General features: G+C 42.7%; 1 protein-coding gene across 2 annotated transcripts; it reads right to left on the bottom strand.

The window, feature by feature from the left end:
* Window positions 1-1074: 1074 nt before the first annotated feature.
* On the bottom strand, window positions 1075-26118 carry LOC136444690 (uncharacterized). 2 transcript variants are annotated; one of them, XM_066442378.1, is made up of 14 exons: window positions 25632-26115; window positions 9512-9905; window positions 8775-8951; window positions 8357-8583; window positions 7488-7632; window positions 6853-6967; window positions 6458-6526; window positions 5729-5953; window positions 4828-4992; window positions 4555-4670; window positions 4148-4208; window positions 3743-3826; window positions 2975-3184; window positions 1075-2600 (listed from the first exon to the last, which is right to left on the bottom strand). In XM_066442378.1, the coding sequence occupies exons 1-14, from the start codon at window positions 25966-25968 to the stop codon at window positions 2499-2501; spliced, it is 2427 nt and encodes an 808-aa protein (XP_066298475.1). In that variant the 5' UTR covers window positions 25969-26115; the 3' UTR covers window positions 1075-2498. The 2 variants fall into 2 exon arrangements, with proteins under 2 accessions (XP_066298475.1, XP_066298476.1); XM_066442379.1 differs by lacking the exon at window positions 1075-2600 and having other exon boundaries at window positions 2987-3184; window positions 3733-3826; window positions 25632-26118.
* Between the last annotated feature and the right edge of the window lie 1490 nt (window positions 26119-27608).

Below are 27608 nucleotides of genomic sequence, written 5' to 3'. Positions count from 1 at the left end.
ATCTTCAGAAGTCTATATTTTTGGGGAATTAATTAATTAACAAATAATTGGCAATAAAATGTTTGTGGCATCTGACCTCATCTGAGTCGAAGTAGCTTGTTACAACATGTACACTGATAACTGGTGCCATAAACTAATAAAGTGGTCAATAAAAAGGTCTCATAGTGCAACTTGATCAAACAAGGCAGTTTCCAGTGGTAGATGTTAATGATTAACTTATATATACATGTTGGCATAACAATCGATGCTGTGGTTATAGCGTGGGCTTTTCGAGGACGTTTGGTTGGACTTTTTACGATTTCCTTGGACTGGTTATAAAGTTATCAACTGAGCCAAGGCACTTTCTTAGTAATCTTTCGGATGTGTATAACTGTTGTGGGGACCACTAGGGAAAGTACCCGTCTTTATGAACTCAACGGGTTCGGTCAGTTTCTGATTTTATTTAACCTCATTTCGCCAATTCTACAGTACATGATTGGAAATGTGCATTTTTATAATTAGTTAACCTGGCTAGTTTCATTACAAAGAAAAGATAATACGTTCTTTGTTGACTTGTCTGGAATAAGAGCTCGAAACGCTGACGTAATCCACATAATCGTGCATAAAGATCTTGCTAAGTTTGTGGATGAGTTCCATTGAAAACGTTCAAAGGTAAGGGTAATAGGAGGCCGGTAGATCTATCAACCACTGAGTAATGAATACTATGAATAACGTCTGACGAACAGGCGCAACACCTGTCTGGACAGATCTAGACAAACACTCGAAGAGAGGGAAGGAAAAGGGCAGTAAATGACGTCTTGTCTTATCTTGATTGAGACAAGGAAGGTTAATATGTTATGGACGACACAGTTGAAGGGTAGTGTATGTAGTAAACGTATACAACTATTCATTCGTTCGTTCAGACCCTTTTAGTTCTTTGCAGCACATAGGACATCAAGTTTCCTTGCTGTTTTAGTAGCAGGGTATATTTACAGGGAGGGGTTGCTGACCCTATCCCTTTAACGTGATCGAGGTTTCCTTCTGAATTGTGGACATTCTGATTGCAACAAGAGGTGAAATGAAACAAAGAAAAGGTTCATCCTGACTTTTTCTTGTATTACATTTTATTACTGAGGCACATTGATATGTAATCAGCAAAGGAGAGAGACCAGCTCTTTTACATATTGTAGGAAGACACTGTTGAAGACACTGTTGAGTTCAATTAGTAATACAGTAGCTGTGATGATCATTTTCGTTTGACCTACATGTACTATGAGGATAAGAAAACATCAACAAAACACGTTACAGCAGCCAGAGATACATTTCAACATTCATTTGGACGGCACACTTCACCAAACGCAGCGTTATGGCTTGATGATAAACTCAGCACAAAAAGTTTGAAAACTTAAATCTTATCAATTACTACTCCATTATTACGTTGTCGATTGTATAGAATGTGTAAGTACATGTATCATAAGAAGCGTATTTATTACCCATTTCCAAATGTTTCACCATCTAACATTCAAACAGTTAAGCCAAATAACTACATATGTGAGTGAGTCACAAAATAGGAGTGACGAAACTTTCCTAGCCTGCCAATACAGTGTCTGACGTCAGCAGGGGAATTTGAGCACTTTTCTTGGCGACTCCCTCACAAATTCAGTTATGAGGCTCGTTGCACAAAAGCGTGATCATGAGAAAAAAAAAGGTATCATTTGAAAGGAAAATATACAAACTTTTCAATGATTTAAATCATAATGCTAATCATTACAAAACAGACTTATGACCAAGTGACATTTATCGCGACATACTCATATAAATATTAGTAGTCCTGGCGCCCAACCCATGGATGAACTATCATAACGAACAGGACATGATTGCAATGGGTAACAAATAAGCTTTCCAAAGATAAATATAATGGAATTATTACCGGAAATATGAATAACCGAAATCAAGTTTCCAAACTTTTTATGCTTAGGTAAGGACAATGATTGTAGTTGGTATTCAGTCTGTCATTGTTCTTTTGATTATTGAATATACCGTTTAGGTACCAAGGAGATACCTCAACATTTGTATTTTTCTTATGTATAAATAGCTCAATAAATTGCATATGATTTCAGCTTTTCTTTCATACAAGTCGTCCCCCTTACTTTCCATTCTTTCGTGACGGTTGATTGATTTCATGAGAAAAGGAAAACGGGAACAGGATGTTGGTTGGATGTAACAAAAGTCCGAGGGAAAATATCAGAAATATTGAATATTGAGAAACAAGACGTATGTAATTGTTCGACAAGTTTCTATCAAAATCACGATCATCTATCATCCAGTGTACTATCATTCTGTCTGTTACGCCTAATGAGCTTTTTCTACTAGCAATCTCTGAGTCCCGGACATATACAGAAAGGACGGCTGGACATTGTCATTGTGAGAGGAACATCATTGTGCGAGCACAGCCTGCAACCGTGGCTGAAAATTGTGTCAGATTTGCTCTTGTTGTACGGTTGGTAACAATGTGCATTTCATGGTTCTCCTGGGCCGAAGTGTTTACATATACAATACTGTAAGACCACTCTTCTGTCCCAGCATTCCTCGTACTTCCGGTACAGACTAAGTTGCTTGATCTGAAAACAAAATAAGAAAATTTACTATTTTCATGATACAAATTTCAAGGACTAAATTGTTGCAGGTATAATTTGTCAGACATTAAGGAGGTTCACGATTCTTAGTACGCACGTAGAACCATGTCAAAGGTGAAGGCCCCTGACTCGTCATTAGTTCTTGACGTGTTTGTTATTGTCTCAGGGGCCTTCACCTTTGACATGATACCAACAGTGCATTTCAGTTCACATGCGTACTTAGAAGTGTGAACGTCATAGTTGACTAGGAAAAGTTGGTCTTACCAAGAAGGTTTTGATAAACCTCCCTGGTCGTACACATCGCATTCTAACAAGTGCATGTGTTGCAACTTATTCTGTGTATCAGCGTATCAACTTGCCTGTTGTATATGGAAAGCGTCGTCTATAACCAGTTCCCATAATGACGGCCCCTCCACGGCAGTGAACGTGATCTGATATCTCCGCATGGCGGCCGACGAGCCGGGATTCCTCGTCTCAAAAACATGGAGGATACGGTCAAAGGTCAGGTCCATACAGGACGTCTGTGCCGTGACTAGTCTGTTGAGTTTTCGTATTCTTGAAAGTGTTTCCTAGTGAAAAACGTAAAAAATGTATTGAAAGCTCAAAAAAATAAAAGGAGGACTTTCCGAGATCGATACATACTATGTTAAGCATTTAAAAAGATAAAGGTAAAGGTAGTCCCGTAGCATTTTGAAGCCGAAGGGGCAGTGGGCTGCTTTCCGCTGTGTCTGAAGTATTGTATTGGAAGTTGGAGGTTATCCCTTTCCTTCCACCGCCTTTTACCTCCCCAGGTCTCAGGTCCCCATTTTTACACCTGAATGGAGTAAGGAAAGTCGCATCGAGTGCCTTTTCCAAGGACACAGCGTCTACCCATGAATGCTACAGATCGAATCCTTATCCTCTCGATTTCGTGTCCGCTAGCCTTGCCACTCTGCCATTCGAAGTGTTTATCAAACATATGCAAACGTCACATATTTTGTTAATTTCAATGGTATGCATATCAATCTATAACCTACACAAAGACTTCAGAACAAACAAAGACTTCAGAACAAGGCATTAGAAAGGCGCTCAATATAAAAATGTGAATACTTATTAAGATGTTTTGATGATATTGTACCTATACTCACTGGTCTGTGCATGTTGTTGAGGTAATGTAGAGAGAACTTGGCCATTTCTGTATGTCTTGCTGACCATTCGGTCTTTTCTAATTGCTGTTGAATGTTAAAACAAACATATCAAAGTCACAGGAATGGTCTGTTATATGACATATTCCAACGCATTAATGTTGAAAAACTTTCTAACATCCAGACATTTCTTAATCTTCTATTTTGAGCATGAATTTAAAAAACAAAGCTGACTTTGTAATTTTACAAGCTTTTCTGTCAAACCTCCGTCCCTGAGGCGTCGCAAAAATATGAGAACAGTGGATCCGGAAATCTATTTTTGTGGAAAACATTTTTAATGACGGATAATAAAGAACAAAAATCCCCATCTCACGAATCACCTGTACATAGAAACAAAACTACTCGTACCTTCATTAGTCCGCATGCGCAGGTCCATGTGGGCAGCCCTGCTTCCTCACACGTCCGGTTTCTGTGATAAGATTAAAGAAACGTCAATCCAATTACCACGTCCTTTTATTGGATAAGCGAAATGTTTACAATCATTGACCTATTTACGGTTGTATACGTTCTTCTGTTAGTTCTGCCTTGTGCAGTTTCACGCCTGAGTATTGGTGTGAGAGCAAAACTAGTTATTTTGCATCAATTCTTCGGGGGAAAATCAATCGCAATTATTGATATTGGTATAAACAATTCATTTGAGATTTTCTTAGATTAGAAATACGGGACATGAAAGTAGAAAAAGGATGTGGGTTAATTCAATGTTCAAAAGACTAGACTTTTGGAGTTTCCCAAAAGCAATAAAGGCCGAGTCGTACCTTGGCACAGTCTCCGTTAATAAGTTAATAGCGGTATCTGCTGTGTGTCCCTCTGCACTGTCTAGTTGTGGGTAGTGAAGTAGAGACTTCATTGTCTTATGTAGATCTAGATGAACCTGAAATAACAAACATTGATAGTAAAAGCTTCACTATCTAAAATATAGCGCCAATATTTATCCTTGCGGATGAATGGTAAACTGCAATGGCCAAGCACAGACAGATACACAAGTCCAAAAAAAAACTCAGACAACAGAAATGTTTTTTTTCCCTCACAATATATTTTCGCTGGTTGGCGGCGAGATTTTTCAAGATGGCGGGCCTCTCTCTGAGCAGCCATGTTGGCAGAATGATTGACAGGAAGGGCAGGAGAGTCTCGTAGTGCCCGCCCAGGTGGGAGGCGAAGCGATGGTAGGACTTCCCGTGGTCACCAAACAAGAACTGAAACGTAAAATTCTATTTTAACCCACCACTCGATCGGCAATACTACTAATCGATTCTTCCGAACAAATCTACTTATCAGCCGTAGAGAAAAAAGAGCATCGAAAGCACCCCTGTCTAAGCGCACCTTGGTACCGTCCGTCACACATCCGAGTCCACCCTGTCCTTGGTGCTGAAGTCACTATCAGGACAGTTGCATGGATATGCAATCTCACTAAAGTAAAGTAAAGCGGGCATCTCACTGGACTGCGCCAAATTGAAATGATGTTTAGATCGGCTTTAATCGGCACCGAGCGGCCTAAATTTGTCGCCAGAATTAGCGATTTTTTTTTTGTTTCTTTCAAAAAATTTTAATTAGCAAAATGGGGCAAAGCGGCAGATCTCCATTTTGATAAATGTATATTGTTTTTTGAGTCAGTGGCAACACTGCGTTTTTCAATATCTTTAATGAATTGGAGCAGAAACTAAGAATGTGACATTCTGGGCGCGGCCATTTGTTTGCAGAGGTCATGTATTTTACCTGTGCATCAGTGTGGCCGCAAGAGAAAATCGGCGAAATGTCGAAAAGTTGCCGCAATAATTTGGCGAAATTAGGCGCAATCCCGCTTATAGCAGGTCAAGTTCAGCTGAACAAAAATGTCATATTCTACACGTTTTAATGTTAAAGGTAAACTGAGGTAAATTGAGGTAAACTAAAATAGCAGTTTGAATAGTTGTTGGCGTTCGAAGAACTTACCACTACGAGGTTGGGGTCTTCACTTAGGGCACCTTGTAGAAGCGCCACCATGCGATCGTCCAGCTGATTGACAGACTCGGCGGAGTAGCCGTGGTGAGCGTTGAGGTCGAACGCAGCCCACTTGGCCGGATGGGGCATGCGCAGGAAGTCACGTGTGTAGTTCATGATGTACTCGTGCAGCATGTGGTTTCCCTCGCAGAAACCGGACAGGACGTTTGGACTCACCTATAAGATATAACAACATGATTTTGTTGATTTGAAGCATTGTACAATCAAAAACAGAGATGGCAGAGTAGACAAGTAATACAAGCAAATATATTGGCGTAATACTGCTACATTCTATGTCCGTTTTAGCAAAGTTGCATCATGGATACTATACATGGCTATTAACGTAGGATCGACGTCCTCGAATATTCGTATTTCCCTAGAACTAGAATGGAAGTCGCTGCCACCAAGTACTGCCACACCATCCTCTCTAGACAGCTTTAAACAACGCTTGCAGTTAGATGTGCAAGGGTTGGGCTTGACAGGTCGTTACGTGTAATATAACCAGCTGCTGCTACGCCGAAGGGCGGTTATACAGGCTATGCAGATACAGATACATCGGGAACTTTCTGCACGCAGATCTATCTGTTTACAGACATTGCGAGTAGAAATATGCTGAAATGCATCGGACAGTAAGTCTCATACATATACATTTGTACTACAAGTAACTGAGGGTAAACTGACCTCCTCATTTTCCCGTTTGATCCATCCGTGCTCCTGATGTGGCAAAACAGGAGGTCTGTAGTGACAGTCCTATAAAGAGATAGAGCGCATGTTATTAACGAATTTAACGTTCTTGGGACGGTCCATGTATCAACGGAGACTTCCGACAACATTTAACCCACTGTTGACGTCACAATTACAGAACGTCACGTGTTCACAGTGATAGGGTCAGAGACAGTAAGAGACGACTAAGTAAATCAAAAATTCCGCTGAGACCATTTTTTTAAATTTAGTAAACAATTTATCTCTTCATATTATCCGTGTTTATTACATCCGAGAAAACTGAAACCTGCACATGTTCTATATATAAAGGGCATATAGGAAACCCTGGTTGAAAACATCAACCGGCGACGTACCATACATGGTGTTCTTGTTCCCATCAGACCGCCGCCATTGTCGATGCCATAACTGGTGACGTAACCCCGACTTCCGGCGTACTCCCAAATCCACTCATTCACCCTCTTGGCAAACCTGAGGTGAATGACATGATTGGCAGATCAGTCGGACGACAAAATCAACAAATCAACAGAAAATACTACAAATGGGAAAATATGCTGTCTGGTAGCCTTTATTGTGCTTATAGAAGTGACACTTGTCTGATAAACTTAAAGGTTTAGTTTCCGAATAATACTAGACTACCACACTATCGTAACAATGTGCACTTCTTAAATACAGGAATAAAATACTTGTTGGATGTGATACCATGTTATGTTGCTTCTCTATTGTGAAATTTAGGCACTTAGCTTAACCCAAAACATTTCAATCAATCGTTCGCAGGCATCAGTATCTGATGCATGACGGCTGCAGACATGCATAGGGCTCACCAGGCTGGTCTTTTCTCGGCGAAAGTCAATAAAAAATTATATTGTTTTCTTTCTTTTTTTGGCCCTCACGCAGTAGATTTGGAGTTTGCAGGAGGTGTCATCAATTAAATCTACTTGCTCTGGCCTTAGAATATTTCTGATAACGCCTTTCAGCGACCGATTCTTACACTCTGTTCCGGGCCTTCTCCTCGTCCACCTCGTCGTACAGCTGACCTGCGTACAGCGGGGTCAGGTTCATCACGGTAGAACCGGAAATGGCGTTCAGGCGGTTAAAGAGAAAGGCATGATGGGAGAGTGATCCGCCATTCTGACCTGTAGATGTTAAGATCGACAGAACAGTGAACAGAAGCAATGTTAAAAGAGCTGATACAAAATATCCAACCCTAAACTGTCCTTTTCAGACACACGGTTTAAATCACAGTCACAGAAGTAGTTGTGAGATCCCCTTACGATAACGACATCAAAGCTGACATTGAATTAATCGAACAATAAACTCGAAAGACAACATTTGCAGGCAGATACAAAATGTTTTCATTTACGTGGTCTAGACTAACAAACAACTGCTGTGTTCTGTCTTACTCAAACACATTCAAATATATAGTGATCAGCCCCTCGAGCTCTGTCCTGCCACTTGCTAAATTATGTAATCGCCACAGACTGACTGCTAAAGCTAAAGTAATCGTGGTGACAGCCGTCTGATCCTGGACATTAACCTTATTTGTTTCGAACGGAAGAACAGGAATAGGAAGAAACGAAGCAAAAACAACACGTAACATAGAAATACTGCCAACGTGGTCAACCAGCCCCCTCTCACTGGACCGGCGGCACGCTGGCGGTGTCGCTGCGTCGTAAACTGGATATTTGTGTTTATCATTCAAAACGTACAAGTATAACCAAAAAGGCAACAAAACACACAAAGCATAAAAAGATCCGTTTTTGTCGATGAAATTCGTCAAGTGCTTTGTCAATTCGATCGGACGCAGCGATGTCGCCAGCGTGCCGCGGGTCCGGTGAGAGGGGGGCTTGAGAATCAGACCTTCAGATGCGCCATTGTAAAGTTTCCTGAGGAAGGCCGATGTTCTCGGCAGTCCACACGGCCGGTGGAAGTGAGCACGTGACACGGAGTCCAGACTGATGGACAGCACAGACAGCGGCTTCCACGATGTCTCATTCACTTTGGTCTCTAGAAACTTCTGACGCTGAGAGTCGTTTATGTCGTCATCCGGCAGGAACTGTGTGTGGTAGTTGTGTTGGTCATTCCCGCTGAAATGAAATATCAAAAAAATAAGATAGGTTATGAAGTTACGTGTAAAGTCTGTGCCAGATTTTATGGGCATCAAAACGTCTACGAGCCCTTTGCTATATGCTGTCTTGCTCAAGGGAAAGAAAGAGTCACAAAATTATTTCTTCGAAGATGACAATGTCAGAAACAAGACAACTAGTAATCTGCATACTTTTTGTCCTTGCAAACGACATCGGCATAGCTTGTCTCCATGGCAACGGAAGTGGGTCCTTCGAAGTAGTTCCACTGGGGGTACTCCACGTACTGTCCGCTGGGGAGGGGGGCCTCGTGCTCTCGTCTCTCCAGAAAGTTAACACGGAAAAGCCCGGAACAGTTCACGTGTATTGTCCTGTGAAGAAATGGGATATAAAGATAACAATACCGTTTCAATCTTCAGTGATTTCTATTCAAATGAATAAAATAATCCAATTAAATCAAAATACTTGGGTGACTATAAGAAAAAAGAAATTGAGTACACCAGTAGTACTGAAGAACTGCTTAAAAAAAGCTATGACCGCGATCGGTTAAGCTGGTATCACACAGGACTGCGCCTAATTGCGGCAACTTTGCGATGTTTGTGTGCAAATTTTCCCGTAGAACACGTGGCCTCTATAAACAAAGTAGCCCGCACCGGAATGCCAGATTTTCAGTTTTGGCTCCAATCAGATACAAGAAAACTTATCTGGAAACACAGTGTTGTCACTGCTTTAGAAGCCAATGTACAATAATTATGATTCATGAAACAGATATTTGCAGTAGCCCCGCCATTTTGCGTGATTTTGGAAAATTGCGAATTTTTCGAAAATCTGAAAAAAATTACAATTTCAGTTGGCAAATTGGCATCGATTTCCTTTCGCAATTTGGCGCAATTAGATGCACCTGAGTGAGATGCCCGCTGTACCCGCCCACCTGTTGATCAGGGTTGAGAAAGTGTCGCTCATGTTACATCTCCACGTCACGTTCCGCCAACACAGATCATCCGGGGCCTTCAGGTCAGGGATCGCGCATGCGCTGTCGCTCTCCGGCCCAACATCTGTTGAAAATAGACTGTCTTCGGCAGACTTGAGATGAAATAGAATATCGTCGGTGTTATTATTCCAGATGCGGGTCTCTTCGTGTTTTTGCCAACTTCTTGTCGTTCCCTGGAAACTGGAGTCCTCGGAGACCGTTCCCTCTAGACTGGATGTGTGCTGTCTGTGCCAACTTCTGTGGTTCATCGGGCGTCTGCCCCGCAGCCCCTGCGCCAAACCATCGTACAGTCTATGGACGGACATTTCATCCGCGGAATGAACTTCTGCAACATCTGGATTCAAAAATATTAAAAAAAGTTAATACGCAGTCATTATTGTAATTGTGGCATTGAATGGCCTAATAGCAAGGTCAGAGGACACGACATCTACAGATCATCCGCTCGATTTCTGACATTCCTGGCTAGACGTTGTGTCTTTGAAGCACTTTACACGACTTTCCTCACTCCACACAGGTGAAAAATAGCTACTTCAGTCGGGGAGGTAAACGGTGGTGGAAGGGATTGCGATGCCTTGCCCTTAACACAGTAGATAACAACCTACTGCCCTACGACTTCAAAAAGGCTAAGGCACTTCATATCTTTTATTGTAATTCTACAGATTTGAAGGCAACGCAAGATGTTAAATTCATTATTCTTTTCACGACAGTGTACTACGTAATTGACTGTCAATATATTTTCCTTACTAAAACGTTCCCCAAATTTCTCTGCCGTCGTAGCTAAAATGTTTTGAAAAATGACAATACGCCTGTTAGGAAAAGAAAACACTTCGCCGACTTTACAGCGAGGTTTCTTTGCTTGTTATACGAGTTAAACTTATAACAAGGAACTTCTTCTTATTGACTTGTGAACTACGTAATTCATAGTAACTATGCCTTTGATTTCTAATCCCAACAACATTCCCACTTTCTTGAGAAGAAATTCCTAGCTATACAACCACCATTATTTGCAACCTTCACCCGCCTTCCCCTCACATTACCAGCTAAATGCACTCGGGCCCTCTCAGCCCACACATGTATCAATAACACGGTTGGCTTTTCCTTGACGTGCAGTATATCTCTCAGGGCAAGAGCAAGCGATTAGAGCAAACCAGAGAAATGCCAAATTGAAGGAACCGCTTGCCAAAAACAACAGGAAACCGCGGTGATCGTTTCTTGAGCCGCCCCCACTCAGTGAACCTGCCAGGACAGTTTAGCAGCGCATGCGCTCTACATGACGTGTTTGCCAGGTGTCGCCAGGGGTCGCTTCTCTACGTCAAACGATGTTACAGAGTGCAATCCCTCACGGGTGTTTCATGCAGCGGACCGCTTTTAAGTGACACATATGCCCATGAATGGAACCAGAAATCACTAACAAAGCCGTCAGTAGAACACAGTAAAACATTACAAGGTCATAGTTGGCACATGGTGAGATTGGTGTTGGCAATAGAAAGTGCTGGTCTGGCTTGGCGCAGTCACATTCGTTAACGCACGATTTTTTGTGTATGCAGGGTGTTCAGTAAATTCTATGACAGAACGTGCCCCAAACAATAATCTACGGCAATCTTTTCCATCATAAGACACTCGAATTCTTTACAACATATCCACCACCGTCCTACGAATCACATCAACGCACATCCGAAAAACTTACATCGGACGACAAAAATTACCAGAATATTTAAAAATTGATTGTTTCTTTCTTTGTATTTGGTTATATTGCATACTCCGGTAAACCACCTCATGGTGTAACACACCAGGTTTGTACTGAAGAATACAAGCTGCATATATGGGCAGTATATTTGATGTACTCACACCGGAAAGGACTCCGAATCCAATCAAGCAGTGTGGCGGATCCTTTAACGTGCTTGAGATGTAGCTCTCGTCAAAAGCGGGACCTTAATTCAGCATCCTATCCGAGGGAAGTCTTTGACCTAAGCTAGGTACTCATTTACACCGAATGCCGAGAAAATTGATGTAAAGTGTTTTCCTAAGGGCACAACATCGGGACCTGTCAGGGATTCGAACTCAGTACCTCCAGGTTCTGAGTCAACAACCCTAACCGCAAAGCCACAACAGTTGCAGACTTGTAGCAGAAAATTTTCTTTACCAAAGAAGAAATCATTTTGTCAAGTTCCCTTCTGTCGATGTTTAGCACCCAGAGTATACAACTTGTACGTAAGTACTGGTGTTTTGTACAGATAACCCACATGACACTGACCTTTTCGTAATTTATACAAACAGTCAAGACCAATTTTAATTGGATTCCAAGACGCAGAAGAACGTGTGTTTTGTTCAGAGAAGCAAGGCAGCAAATGATGTCACAGTGCCACCCCTCTAGTGTATAAACTACCAGTACACACTAGACCACGGTCACTTTATAATATGGATAACATCCGCTCCCACAACAATTTTTGTCCGTTCCAAAAAAAAGTTTGCAAACACATGGTAAATAGTACATAGAAGTTGCAAAATGAACAATTAAATGTCGTGATATTACACAAAAAATAATAATCGGAAAACGGATACTAATGTAATACAATACCTCTTTGTCTGTTGTGAAACGTACTGGGTATGCCATATTTTTGCAAATTCAGTCATTTATAAAACCTTCCTGACAGCTTAGATTTCACAATGAAGGCAACTGTTTTTTTGTTGGGGGGGGAACTTTTTTCTTCACATAGATCTACACGGTCGCGTCATTTTTGAATCGCCACGAGGATGCATACATATTATCAAATTAGTATGGCCGTAGACATATTAAATGAAATCCCAAACGTAAGCAGAAGCAGCATGTGTCAAATGGAGTATACGTGGGGGGAGGGCGGCGCTTAAGGTCAAATTGACGACACATCTGCAAGTTCGAAATCTCTGCATTCGTGTTGTCTGCATGGCCATGTAAGGGCTGGCTAGACTTCATGTCCGTTATTCACGCTGTTCAGTTGTACAGGACCATAAAAGGCACATAGTTTCCCGTTGAATTTTTGAGACCCCAAACGCATACCTTGCCAATATGATTGACGTGTAAACTAGTCAAATCCCCTTAAACCTGTTGGCACACTGCTATAATCCTCACGGTAACCAGCCCACCCCACGCTTTCCTCATACCTCAGTCATGGCGTGCGACCTCGAAACTAGGCAGAAGAAAAATGGCCTTGGCAAAGGGTTTTGTTGCATATCCTTGTTAGAGTTAACTGGGTTACCTCAATGCTATCAATTATCTGATTTAAAGTTTTCGTGCTGTACTTGCTATCTTCACAGCGCTCAAGCCTTTATTTTGTTTCTCACAAACTCGCATCAGTATTTTCAAGGTTGGGACTTTGAGTTAAACGACCCCTCCCACAATCTTATTCGTGTTTCGAGTCAATAAAGATATTTCTTTTGTTGTTTTTTGCTTTGCATTTTAACCATTTTAGTACATAGATTTGACGCGATTTTACCACAGCATTTTGCTAGGATATCAAATCCCGGATAGGAATGTCCCGTAGCGTCCAACACACACTGAACACACCGCCAAGAAATACATTCTCCCGACACATCGCCCCCTCTTGTCTGGCCCGTTGGAATCATGAAGACAAATTTGTTCCACTCTAATTTGTCTCAGCGGCAGCAAACATTTGCCGGTGCCATCTTGTCAAATAGCAAATTCCGAGGACACGCAGACCATTGTCGGAAATTTTTGTGTTTCGCCTCACCGCTATACAAAAGTAGCCGAGAAGAATACAAGAGATAGCATGGTCGTTAAAGGTCACTTTCTTAACCTCACAGTCAGGCTTCTCAGGGTCGACATATCTGTGGAAAAGACTCCATATATGACAATATCAGGTAACCCAGATATTTAAAATGTAATCTCCCTGGCAGGCTCCTGAGGAACGTTTCTGGTTGATGAAAAATATAGCTTGCTGAAGTAATGTCCGCGACAACAAAAAGCCTGAGTTCCAGTCTTGCAGTTTCTTATAACCAGTCAGACGTGTCAATGTAAATGCCAGACGACCCATGAATTACCGAGATCATCGCTCATTTCCTATTCAGGATCCTTGCCGCTAGCAACTGTGGTGCGCCACATTGTAACGGAAGGGTGCTTGGCGTCTTTAATAAAGGATAAGTCTAGCAGCTTGAGAGCACTTAAGGTCTACTTAAGCCTCAAGAGTCAAATCATGACGAGACCCAAGGTAACATCCCCCGGGTGTAATTTGTAGCAGGCAGGGGGTGTACAGTTGAACGCGTTTTATCGTCCTAAAGACTTCCGAAATGCCACATTCTGACCCTTGTCACAGAAGCTGGGGGAGATAAATAGACACATGACAAAAGCTTCTCCGATCCAACAGTTCCTCTTTTAGTCCTGACTTTCAGATCACTGCAGGCCTAGATGGCAAGAAAAGAACTAAGTTATATTTGTCAGAAGAGACCAATGAAAGGGATTGTGTGTGTGTATGTGTGTATATGTGTGTGTGCGTGTGCGTGTGTGCGTGCGTGCGTGCGTGCGTGTGTATATGTATGTGTGTGTGGCGGGGTACTAGTTTCTAAAATTTATTCATGCATTTACTCTATTATATTATATCAACGTTCTCCAGAACCCAGAAATAGTTTCCTGTAGTCCCCTAGTATAGATTTGTCTAGCAATTTGTAGCCCACAAACGATTCTATGTTAGTTTAAAAACAAAACAAGTCTTACCTTTGGACCCATAGCTCTGGGCTATTGGCTGGAGTCCAGGATTTCTAAGTATGGACTAAATCTGGGCGCGGACAGAACCTTGTCTCTCGTCCAAAATTTTTCTTACCAACCTTCCGAACAGTCTGTTTCTCATTGTGGAAGATCCGTTATCAATTTTATAAGTTGATATCTCGGTCTTATGAACTGGTTTCTCTCACATATGGCTTTTACATCCAGCCTTTATCTATCACTCTAATTCTAACGGGAAAAAAATAGACTTTACGAGTAGCCTATGATGGAAAGCACAGCAAATGGAATGGGCTATCTAAGGTATCTAAAGTCGCCTCGAAAGGGCACCCCGCCCTAACCCCTCGGCTGTGTCGGCCTCTTGGAGATTTTACAGGTACCACACGCTGTGACGTTAGTGACACCGTACCAGACACAGTATGTGACGGTGTCGTCCGCAACAGGCGACGTACCGAGATTTCTTCTCAGATTTAGGTTGCTGAGATTTTTTGTCAGTGACTCGGTTCCTGTTTTGGGTTTCTTGATAAATGGGCCCAAATGCCTTATCGGACACGAGTCTGAGTTGAGCACCGGATGTGCTCGTAGATGCTGCTGTTGCCTAACCACATCGTAGAAAATACAAGCACATGTAGCAACCCCCTCCCTATATCAGTTACAGAAAAAATGACTGCATACGTAATGACTTAAACAGTTATAGAGCCAAAGGGACTAAAACCACTTTATATATGACTCACTGTTACATTTTGCTCCAGTCTTCGCAAGTGATCTAGTTTTCAAGCAGATATATGGAAGAGAAAATTATCACTGACTAAAAATAAACGCAGGGAAAACGTAACGTCATTGCCCTCGCTGTACAGTACTACTGTACGGTTGTAGGTATGTTTCTTTCAGATATTAGCTGTATTTGACGAACGCTATTTTGCTTGAATCCAGACAAGTGTTACCATTTATGTATAATCAGCACCACGTGTACATGACTCTGTTACTACTGCTATTTGTCACGAAATTGAACTGATCTTGTAAACGATACGTTAGAACTTAGAACCGTTTAAATCTTCATCTGACACTACAGTTTCCACGTCGGTACTTTGTTCTCTTGCACTATTCTATAAGAACCCAAAAACGATCACATGGCCGGACTTTACGAGTGAAGTTTATGATTTGACTTGGACTTGACTTGAAACTGTCGTGCCAATGCTGAGTTCTTTACTTAGTATGTGATACCTTTTCTGAAGTAAGCAACCTCTTTATTAAGCACGCTAGACTTGAGAACTACTCAAGTTGTTAAGATAAAAAGTTACTCCATATTCAGAATATGTTTATTCCGCTCTTGACATGAAGAAAATGAAGAAAGATTGCAAAGTGGGCAGATAAAGGATTAAGATAATTCTACTCAAACTGACGGGGTGTCCTTATAGCTCAAAAGGTAGCAGCCTAACAGTTAAGCTCCTGGTTCCAGTTTGTTGGTAACAGGGTGACCCCGGTTCAATCCTGGTTCAGGACATCTCGGTTGGGCTGCACCCGTCTTTCGGAAGGGACGTACAATGGGGATCCCGTGTTCGAGGAGGTTTGAGGAATATACCCTGCTACAGGAACAGGAAGGAATTCGAAACTTGCTGCCCTATGTGCAAATGAACGAACAAACGAACTCGAAATCTGAAAAAAAAGTTTGGGACGGCCTAAGAGGTAAAGCCTCCCTCTCACTGGACCCGCGGCACGCTGGCGGCGTCGCTTTGGCCGATCGAATTGACAAAGCACTCAACGCCGGAATTTCATCGACAAAAGATAATTGTTTTAAGCTTTTTGTCTTTGTTGTCTTTTTGGTCATACTTGTACGCTTTGAATGATATTTCCATTATAAAATCAAGGGTAACACAAATCCAGTCTAGGAAGCGGCGACGCCGCCAGCGTGCCGCGGGTCCAGTGAGAGCGGGGCTTAACGGCAGTCGGAATGCTGCTGAACGCCGTGGGCGGTTACGCTTAGTCACGCCCAGTAGGGGGGGGGGGGGAGGTCACGATTTTCTAAGACCTCCTTCAACAAAATTGAGATCAGAACATTGGTAACTTCTCAAACATTTGAAGGTCTACAACTGATCACTGATTGTTCGTGCATAAAACGAGTCGGACAAGGATAGCATGAATTTTCAAATTGAAATTGAAAGCAAAGATGGTAAATACTTGAAAAGTAACGAAAAATTTGTGTAAGTGCCGCCGTGGGACTTGAGAAGGCTGAAGAGAGGTGTCTTGCGGTTTAAGTGCTTCCTTCTCCAATTTTCCAACTTGAGACACACGTGGATCTTATTCCGTACGACAAAGGTGATGCTTTAAGAGAAGATAAGGCTCGTGGGAGTGTAGAGGTGACGGCCAAGTTCACACCTTAATAAAATCCAGCTCCGTCTAAGAGAGAACACATTCGGCTTCTACTGTGGGGTCTGACTCGGGCAACTTACAGTGGCTACATTTTCGTAAGACTGCAAATGATGTACTCATTCTTAAATGGAAATAGTGGCGTCGTGTCGGTGTGTTTGTTCCAGAACCCAGAGGTCCTGGGTTCGGATCCCTTAACATGCCACCGAAGTAGTGTCCTTTCTTTTCTCCACACAGGTGTAAAAATGAGTACCTGGCTACGGTTGGGGAGGAAAAGGCGGTGGAAGGAGAAGATGAGCCCTGCCTTCCAATACCGTGCCCCAGACACAGAGGATAGCAATCCACTTTTACTTTTTAAAACGGAAAATATGCTCTAATATAGATCTTATTGGGACGCTGAATTTCTTTTTCAGGCATTACTTGAAATCAAGATAGTTATTTTGTCTCGTAAAGTACTTCGGGGTGAAGTTTTGGCGCTAGTTCAAGTCTGGCTCCGCGTGCCCGATGTAGAGCGGAAGTCTACAACCCAACTCCTGGTGGAAGCTATCTGCACCTGTTAGACCATTTCCTGTACTTTATATAGAAATCTTTGGCGGAGAAATAAACCAACGAGCGAATTAAAAGTGACAGAGCTATGATGAACAGTGTAGTCACGTGAAGAAAATACGTAACTTGAACCTTCAAGTGACCTTTATTACTTTTCAGAGACTTTTCAAAACAAATATTACTATCGGAAACAGAACATAGTGAATGGCAACCGACACAACTGAAACAAAGACTCATACCTTCATGGAATACTCTAATTATGCAAATGAATTTAATAGTTACATAATCTATGCTTTGTTAAGTACACCTTTAACTAACACCTGTTACGTGTATGAAATTCACACAACTTTGCAAAATTTAGATGAATCATAGCATTTAAGCACCAATTATAAAAATTAGGACCATATTTATCATATGCCAATGTTTCACTTGCCATTTTTCGTGTAAGTAAAAAGTATGCAGAAGGAAATTCGTCCAAAAGAGTCTATTTCACAAGAGAGGATGGGCAGTAGACAGTGTGTCACATGTCCGTACGTCTGCGGTTAGACTAAAACGTGCTGGAAACCTAACATGTTAACCCAGCTTTATTTCGCCTGCAACTATCGGTACAGATCACTGCTAGGGGTTCAAATTGTTCTGATGAAGTCACAACTACAGGTCTGTCTTCAAAGTACTGGGAACCAGATGGGTAAGAGAAATACGATTGCACTTGGCGGGTAGAAATACGATCTTGGCACTTGTTATCTAGTGGTTGGCGTGCGAGGCGCAGTAAGAATCATTCAATCCAAACCAATATTTCTCAAAACCACATAATTCTATTGGTATACATATTGAGAATAAAAACTTTTTTCTTCCAAAATATCATAATCTATTCAGTTTTTGCAGGGCTTATAAATGGTCACCAAGGGAAGGGGTCAATCATTGTTTGGTATACGATAGGAAACACATTTTTGCAAACTTTTACTTTCTATGTTTTTCCATAATTTTCGACAGCTGGTAAACAGAGCTAGAGGAAAACTCTCAAACATCGCCCAAGTTCCTAGATATTTCAGCGTGTCAAAACTCATGATGAGGATTTGGAAAACATCTGATTATCCTAGCTTTTGAGTTAATCATTCTAAATCCAGCTGTTGAGTCAATGTGGGTGTGACCCATTGGAATGTCTCAGAGAACTTTCCCGCAAATGTTCAAATAGTATATGACTCGGAAATATCAGTGCTGTAACGTAAGCGTCTGAAACGTAATATACTGCTTTCTTTCAAACGTATAACTCAACATTTCTTTGTTTATGTACAATATATGTCAAGAGACTCGATACCACAAGCAGATTTGACAACTATCATATCTTTGATCTGACAGCTCTCATAGAAATAGGTAAGCACATCAGCCTATATAGTTTCACGTATGTCGGCCTATATTTTTTTAGTAAGTAGAATTTTAAGATTTCTTTTGTATATCTGTTTTGTAGTTTGCATTTGACCAAACGAAAGTCACTGTCCTTTTTGTTGTGTCAATAAAGCCTCTTCTTCTTCTATAAAGAAGTTAGCGGCACACATCTGAGCGTGGGTCTGTAATCCATGGACATCAATCCAGTCATCTTGTCCGAGCTTGAGTAGGTCGGAACAATCCCGGCCTATGTACGGGCAGGGGAGCGGAAAACTACAGGGTGAGACCTCTCAATCCACCAGCCACTGAATTATAGGATATAACAAAAGCCCCGGTTACTTATAGCCGAACATGGCTCCCGTTAGAGAGCAGTCTGATAAGTTTTAGATGACGAGTCAGATTTGACTACCGAAGACACGCTGACCACTACTACTGACTTACTCCCAACCACCAGCCAACCACCAGCCAACCCATTCCAGACCTCCCGGACACAGCCGAGTGTTTTGAAAATTTCAAAACATTGGGCTGGCGCAGCCGAACTTCAGCCGACCACAGCCGACCTATAACGTTAGGTCCCGCCCCACACCCAACCATGGAAGGTCGGAGGTCATGTCCGGCTATGTGTAACCGGGGCTTTTGAAAAATACTGAAAGGTTGTGGCTACTCTCAGGATGATCCTGTTAGCAGCAGAAATATTTGCACTGCAGACAGGATGATCCTGACAGCAGCGGAAAAATCTGCACTGCTGTTAGGATCATCCTGTCCGCAGTGCAAACATTTCTACTGCTGCGGACAGGATCATCCTGTCTGCAGTGCAAAAATTTCTGCTGCTGACAGGATCATCCTGACAGCAGTGCAGATTTTTCCGCTGCTGACAGGATTTTTCCTGTCAGCAGTGCAAGAATGTTTGCCTATGACAGGAAAAAGTTTCATCCAATCAGAGCTCGCAAAAAGATTGCCCGCGCAAAAGGACTCAGCGAGGAACATGGCGGCAGCCATGAAGGCTGGAGATAAGTTTTCCAACTGGGCGGATTTCCAACCAAGTTTTTATGAAAACCAAGTTCTAAAAAGGGTAATACTGTGTTCTGATAGGTAAATCTTGGAAATATAACATCATAACTAAAGATGAAAAATTGCCTCATGTAATATTGGTGGTCAAATTCCTAACAATTAGACATTCTTAATTTCTTGAGAAAAGCGTGTCTGCCTGCTATCATACCTCTATGTACCAGATATATGTACAGCAGTAAACTAGAAATGATTCGTAATAATAGAGCACAATCACACCTGTCTGATGAAGTCATGGGATTTATTGAACAATTGGCATTAGGATCCAGTGGGAGGGGCGGGTGGATTCCTTCTATTAAAAGTGCGTTTCTCAAGCTGTCGATTCGACGGATTAAAAAAATTCAGCATAAAAAAGAGTCAGTTGTGATAACGAAACGGCTGTTATTTGTACGTTGTACAATTAATAGAGGGCTCGGATGGGAGTTTCAGTACTGGAGCATGTCAGAAATTTGGCACCTAGCATCGATGACATTTGAGATAAAATATGACTATAATCACGATCCGAAATATGCCCCATGAATAGGTTAAGCCTAGCTGAAATTATGAAACTAAAATTGCCCGGTTTCCAGCTCATGCGTTCGCCGGATCCGATCGGATCGCGCTGTTATCACCTGGTAGGTCCTTAGATACGCTGTGATGATGGCCGACATCTTGAAACACCTAATATCTGCTGTTACCGTAGCAATTACATATGCTAACTTCTGATTGGTTGCAAAAATGCATTGAAAAAAAGGATGATCCTGTCAGCAGTAGAAATTTTTGCACTGCTGATAGGATCGTCCTGTCAGCAGTAGAAATTTTTGTACTGCTGACAGGATCGTCCTGTCAGCAGTGCAACTTTTTGTACTGCTGACAGGACGATCCTGTCAGCAGTGCAAATTTTTGTACTGCTGACAGGACGATCCTGTCAGCAGTGCAAATTTTTGTACTGCTGACAGGATCGTCCTGTCAGCAGTGCAATTTTTTGTACAGCTGACTGGATCGTCCTGCCAATAGCCTTAGACATACTGAAAAGTATGTAGCAACAGTGCGTCCTGTCGCTACGATGTAACTGTGCTGTTTAAGTATAGAATTCGACATCGATAGTGTAGTATGTTTATCTTGTATATTGATCTGTTAAAAGGGAGAGAGATACTGTTCTACAAAGACCAAGCGATGTTCGGACACGTCAGAAACAGCTACAGACTAGCAAGACTACAGGGGCGTGCTATCTATAAGACAGTGCACTGAAATAGTTTTCTGTATTGTATTCCTACACTGGTAGTTTAGCTAAAGAAGGATTAATGTAAAACATTACAATAATCACCACTAGAGTATGCTGTGATTTTATATTAACAATGTCCAGTGTGCTATGTTCGTCTTCTTTCGCCAGAATAGCACGGTAGTAAGACAAACAGAGGCCGTTTATAGCCGTGTGTGATTCTCCCCTGTGAGACAGTTCCAACTTTGTGTTGCTAGTTTTGAGGTTGGCATGACGCCCTAGGGTACGGTATAAAGAGATGACTATCATGTGTGTGATTAACTTCACACGGACCGACAGTGTTGTGGCTGGACAACTATTCCGGTGTGCTCAATTTGCTGTGATATTGGAATGGACTGATAAGCCTGAATTATATTCAGTTCATATTCCAGTTAGGGTCAAACAAAATAAGAAATTATTTTTAATCACTGCAGACAAAATTTGAACACAGCTGACATGTAGTTGAGCTTATTTTACGACCTAACTACAACAGAAGCTCCAGGCCATGATCACTAGAGGACTGTGTTCAATTGTCATTTGACCTGGGAATAGGTACTTAATAAGCCTGAATACTTTCTTTATCATTACTGTGCTTTGAGATTCAAGAATGAAAGTGTGTGTCTGTGTCTGTCCTTCGTGTGCGCGTTTTCCAACTGAAATATTCAGACAACTGACATCCAGGACCTTTAGTAAACCCCGACACAATTCCCCCGACATCCAGTCACCCCCCTCCCCACCCACTCACCAGGTCAGGAAGTCTCTGTCTGATAGAGCCCTCACACCTCACTCACACCTCATTAAGTACCCAATGATAAATCACACAAACGTACAAATGCCGTCTTAAAAACCCCCTTGTGACTTAAGGACCATCCAAGCGGACGGAATGGGATGAGTGCGCCCCGCTGGTTCTGAATAAACGATGTCTACCACACGATTAGTCTTCTTCATGCCATGTGGCTTTATAGCTACATGATGAGGGTGAAAAATTGATTACAGGTCTAGACAGCGCAGCTGCATGTTTTGTATTGCATGATTTCTGAAACTATCATTTTGCGGAAATGTCTCGGGAATCTGCTACATGTATTGACAAAGCAAACAGATAAGCACAACAGCATCTGCATTTTAAATTTGGCGGATGATAGAAGTATTAATATAAGCTAACGTGGCAGGCTTAGCGACTAGAATTGTGGTTTCGATCTAATGTGTATCTGAGCAACACAAAAGACTGTCCCTTCGCAAGGCGAGTTGGTGTGTTAGTAGTGTTTGTTTGGTGAAGCTTATCTGACAGTAACAGCAGTAATGACTGCCCCTCCCCATCGTTATCGATCTTCCCTCCCCCTACGAGATGGTCCCGCCCACACCATCAATCCCTTAAACCAATAGCGCTCGATCCTGTCCAAGCCTACCACAGCAGACTTCGGAAAGGCTTGTAAAAGTTTTCTGTTGACGCTGCCGCTCTTAAAGCCTGCTGTGAGAGGCTACTTCTGACCTTCAGTACCCTTGCAGACACAAATTTCCACCCTAGGACACAAGTGCGAACATAACAGCCTATGAGTTTACAAAGCAAACTGGCCATCTGTGAAAATGTATGTATCCATAGCCTCCTAAAGCAGACTTTCTGCTCAGGACCCTGACCGGTGTGTAAACGGATCATGTTGGTTCTACGATAGTACTGTGCATGCGTCAACATCAGGCCGATACAAGTTTTTTTTTTCTGTGATTCTAAAATAAACATTTGACTCGAGGTTGGAAAGCCACATTCTCTTATAGGGGGGTGACTATTAGGTTTCGGTGTAGACAGCTGAACAAGTAGAATCGCGGATACATACACGAGATGTGGTGACACATGATACAAACTGATACATACAAGCTAGCCGTCGTCAGCAGGCAACCCCTTGACAGTCACAAGACCTTACAACCCCTGTTTGAAGTTCGACACATTTTAAATAATGTTCAAAATAGCTCGCTCCTCGTGCGATATGAAATAGTAGTAACAGGGCGACCCTTGTCAGTCACTGCAAACATACGCTAATAACGCAAGACAGAACAAGCCACAGAGGTCTATTATCATGTCATTTATCATAATGCCCGACAGAATAAGCCACAGAGGTCTATCATTATGTCATCTATCATGCGTCTCAAATAATGACCTTCATCACCAAGGTTGTTAAAGGTGGCGCGATGACGCTACTGACATATGTAACTTGTCATATCACAAGTCATATCTCTGTCATAAACTATGAAGATCACACAGTCTGTTTTGGGGTGTGACAGTCAATATAGCTCAACTGGTAGCAGCCTCACAGTTGAGCGTCTGGTTCCAATTTAGTTCCTAACTGGGAGACCCCGGTTCAATCCAGGGACATCTCGGTTGGGACTGTACCTGTCTTTATGAATAGACGTAAAATGGGGGTCTTGTGTTTGAGGGGGTGCCTCGAGCAAGTTAACGGAGAAGGGCTAGCAACCCCTCGTTTTAGCCTGCAATATACCCTACTACTGAAACGGCAAGGAGACTTGCTGCCCTGTGGCACTAGGCACTACAACGTGGTCAGAACGAACAATACGATAGTTCACAGGATTAGCCAGGAGGTATGTGACATGCCACTTTACGAGTACACGTGTTCGCTCTAAATCATAAAAGTTCAAAGGACAGACAGTCGAGGTTGTTTCATGTCACGTGGGTGAACCCTGGAGGTATGTGCATATCTGTTAGTGATCAGTTCCTGAACTATAAGTGTCCGGGCTTTTATAGATTGTCAGATGAACTTAATCTCGGAGTAGATCTTCTGGTGGCAAGGCCGACTAAGCCTGCGTCCATGCGCTACCGATGAAGATAATGATAAACCGGGTATGTTATCTGTCCTGATGTCACAAACTCAGTCATGATGTAGCCTCCGTTGATGGCTTTCTGGCCGGTGCCGGCGTTTATTTTCCGAGGGAGCGCTGATTCGCGATTTTCAACATATCGGCGCCAGGTTCTTTTGCTGGAGAAACCGTAATTGCCGGCTGTAGAAATCGAGATTTCTCCAGCAAAATGACCTTGCGCCGACATGTTGAAAACGTCGTGAATCAGCCCCCCCCCCTCTGAAAATGAACACCCCGTCGTCGAGAAAGCCTGCAACAGAGGCTAGAATAATGACCTGTTCCTGTCATGACGTGTGAGAGACAGAAATGTGTCCGAACTGACATGATTTAGGAGGCACAAATACCAGGTCACAGGTCGTCACAGGTCACGTGACAATCAGATGGTTCACCTATCATTTGACCTCCAAATGAACCTGAAGGTTAATCCTATTTGAGATGTGCCAAGAGATCAAACCAACGATCTCCCCTTTTCTGACCCAATATCATCATTCATGTTTGGAGTTCACGCAATTTTGGTTGCTTGTTTGTTTGTATTGCATACCCGGTAAACCGTCGCGAGGCTTGACACACCAGATTTGTACTGAAGAGTACAAGCTGCATATCCGGACAGATTTATTTGATCCACTCATACCGGGATGGGCTCTTACTCTCTAGGCGTGGATGGTTCTTTAATATGCTCGAGATGTGGCTGTCCTGAAACAAAGCACCTCCATGTAACATCCTATCCACAGAACACCCTTAGCCGAAGCTAGGCACTTATTCATACGTAGTACCTGAGTGGAGTGAGGAAATTGGTGTTAAGTGCCCTTCCCAAGGGCACATCGGGACCTGTCGGGGATTCAAACTCAATACTTCCATGTTCTGAGTCAACAACCCAAACTACAATACCACATGATCTGTAACGTATACATACGTACCTGAACAGTGGTCTCGGCAACGGCCACAAAACGCTTCCTTTTTCCGAAAATGTCTTAAGGCATTAAACCCAGTCACTTTATCTGTTGAAAATCCGGACGGGGCGTTAGTAAACCGGACCCGTGATGCTAATTCGTGACTTGACAGATCGGTCAAGATCAGTTTTACACTCCATAGCACCACCCGCCTCCATTTTTTTGTATTGCATACCCGGTGTAAACTGCCTCATGTCGCTGCATATCCAGAGAGATTTATTTGATCCACTCACACCGAGATAGACCCTACTCTTTTAGTAAGTGTGATGGGATCTTTTACGAGCACGTTGTGTGGCTCCCCTCAAATACAGGACCCCCACTCTGTCTGTCCTCCACTCTCCTCAGTTACAAACTCCTCACGCACTCAGGCTACTTTATACAAACATCTAAGCAAGTGTAACCGCATAAAAACCCTAATGGCTCTTCTTTGTCATCAACCTTTTGTTACTTAAGTCGTTTGTAAGATTATCTCCTCTCTAAATCTTGGACAACAAGCCACAAACACGCAGGCTCTCAGTGTTGCAACTGTTCGCCGGACAACAAAGCTACTGTTCGAGGGGGCGGACCCTTTCGCTGGATGTTTGGACATACACACCCCTACGGGAACCCTAGCTGTCTACAAGCTGCCACGTACAAGCTTACGATAAACACACGAGAAATAGACGGCAAACAGAAGCTATTCTACCCGCCCTGGTCGTAAGTTTACTATAAACAACGGCCTTGGACGCGTGCAGACGCCCTCCGTTTGTCTACAGTGTGGTGTAAAGGCAAGTGACAGTGCTGCAACTGCAAAGGTGCGAAGCCGTGCCCGCCGGTCACTGGGGCAGGTTTTGTTAATAAGCGGTGTGTTGTATATTAAGTCACCGAACAAGTCCTAGTGCACGACAGGCTGTGGTAACGTAAAAGAACGGATTGGCAACTCACCCTTTCTTTCTGTGTCCTCAGAAAAGTCAGGGAACTCGTGTATAGTAGCATTGTCCCGTCTCGACAATTTTGCCGGGTTTACAAGCATATCCTGTCGGGCCGCCGGCTTCCCCTCGGCCGGTATGACAGTGTTCTCGTGGACGTGTTCAGCGCCTTCCCGTAGGCGACGGGGTCTGAAGCGACCGTGCCGCAGGCTCCCGAGTCTTCGGGGCTCCTGTTCATGGTCCACCGCCCAGTACATGCGGTCGAGTACGACCAAAAGCAAAAGCTGTGACAGCAACACAAGTACAGTCCCCTTGCACATTTTCCTCCGAAAAACCGTCTTCAACAACCCCATTGTCAGCTAGATGTCTAGTTGGGTAGTCTGAAAAGGCGAGCGGGCGTCTCTCCCAGCTGTGACACAGTTTTGGTTGTGACGTACGCACGCGGCGCGGTCGGTATGTCTGGGCCGCGCCAGGTCGCCTGTCATCTTTGTGTGTGCGAGAAGACACCGCCGGGGAATTCCTCATTATGTACGCAAATTTATGCAGCCTAATGCCAAACCGGGGCGCGGTGACCCGGCATTCGCCTCGGTCAAAGTCAATACAGAGATCGTGTTAAGAAGGATTTAGCGATTCTATATATACGAGCTGAGTTGCACATTTCTCAGTCCTGAGATTTGATTGACATGGATGACACTTTGGCAACCTTAAATGCCAAGAGCACGCAGATTTTAAGCTCTTTGGACATTCAGTTTGGAATATTCGACATCTTTCCAACAATGTGCTACTAGGCACAAAAGAAAATACGTAAAATAAGTTGATATGATAAATGTTTATTATTAACAATCCTTTATCATAAATAGCCTCAGGCTAGTTGGGCAGCCCTGGCTGTGTGTCCAAAACAGCCAAACCAATAAATAAATAAATAAATGAATAGGTGCATGGCTCAGATTTCGTACTCAAACATTACAATATTTTACCGTAGAAGAAGAAGTAGAAATAGTAACATATTTCAGTTGTAATTTGTGGTAATTGTCAATTCAATACAACATTTTTTCTCTTAAAATGTGCTGAAGGAATTAGTGAGATAGTCCTTCCAGTATTCACGTCACGAAGATGATTTTTACACACACAGTTTTAAATCAATGACCGAGTGTGAAATAAGCGTGACACCTGCACTCGATCCAAGATATCTCTCTCGGAAATGTCTTCAGATTCCTTAAGTACGCTCCTCTCGCTTTCTAACTCCTTTGATTAATTGGTTCAGTGAAAGCTGGACGAGTTGGGGTTGTCAGAGTTATTCGTCAGGGGTCGACAGGAATTGGTCAGCGTGCCAAGAGAGACTCAGCGAAAGGAAATCTGGAGCAAAGCTGGGAACGGGTCGGAACGGAGTCATCGTTTTGAAAATTGGCGAGTCTCTTGGGGGTCACAAGATGTATCATTGATTCGTTTGTCTTTGCATCTTTTTCCCGTCACTCTCGGTTGTGTGCAAAATCCAAAACACTCTTAGCACATACTGAGGGTATATTGGTGATTTGGGTGTGTACTCGTATGTGATTTGGGTGTGTACTCGTATGTCAAACAACAAGCGCGCGGGGAATTTTTTACGATCTTAAACTGCCATAACTGACGACAATTGATGGGCTAGTGGATTAAACTAATACTTCTATTATATACAATGGAAAAATCAAATCATATGATTCGTAGATGTTTCCATTCTTTCGAAAATGTGCCTTAAACATGCCCAACATGGTATTTAGAGACCTTGCCAAGTGATGTGGGCAAAAAAAGAATACTGTGGCACAACTGCTGTTTAAAGAACGTGTGAATAAAAGTATCATGATTCTTTATCATCGGTGACTGGGATTAGCTAGAACTAGCTGAGATATGGTTGGATTCAGTTACACGACTGTTAAGACACAGGTGACCGTTGATACCCTGCCCTACCTAGGAGACCATGGCCTCCCGACCTTCTCTAGACCATGGTTGGGAGTTG

This window comes from Branchiostoma lanceolatum, chromosome 11 (assembly GCF_035083965.1).
Source record: "Branchiostoma lanceolatum isolate klBraLanc5 chromosome 11, klBraLanc5.hap2, whole genome shotgun sequence".
Lineage (NCBI taxonomy): Eukaryota > Metazoa > Chordata > Leptocardii > Amphioxiformes > Branchiostomatidae > Branchiostoma > Branchiostoma lanceolatum.
Note: the sequence above shows the minus strand (reverse complement) of the source record. Positions and strands in the feature narration are given on the sequence as shown.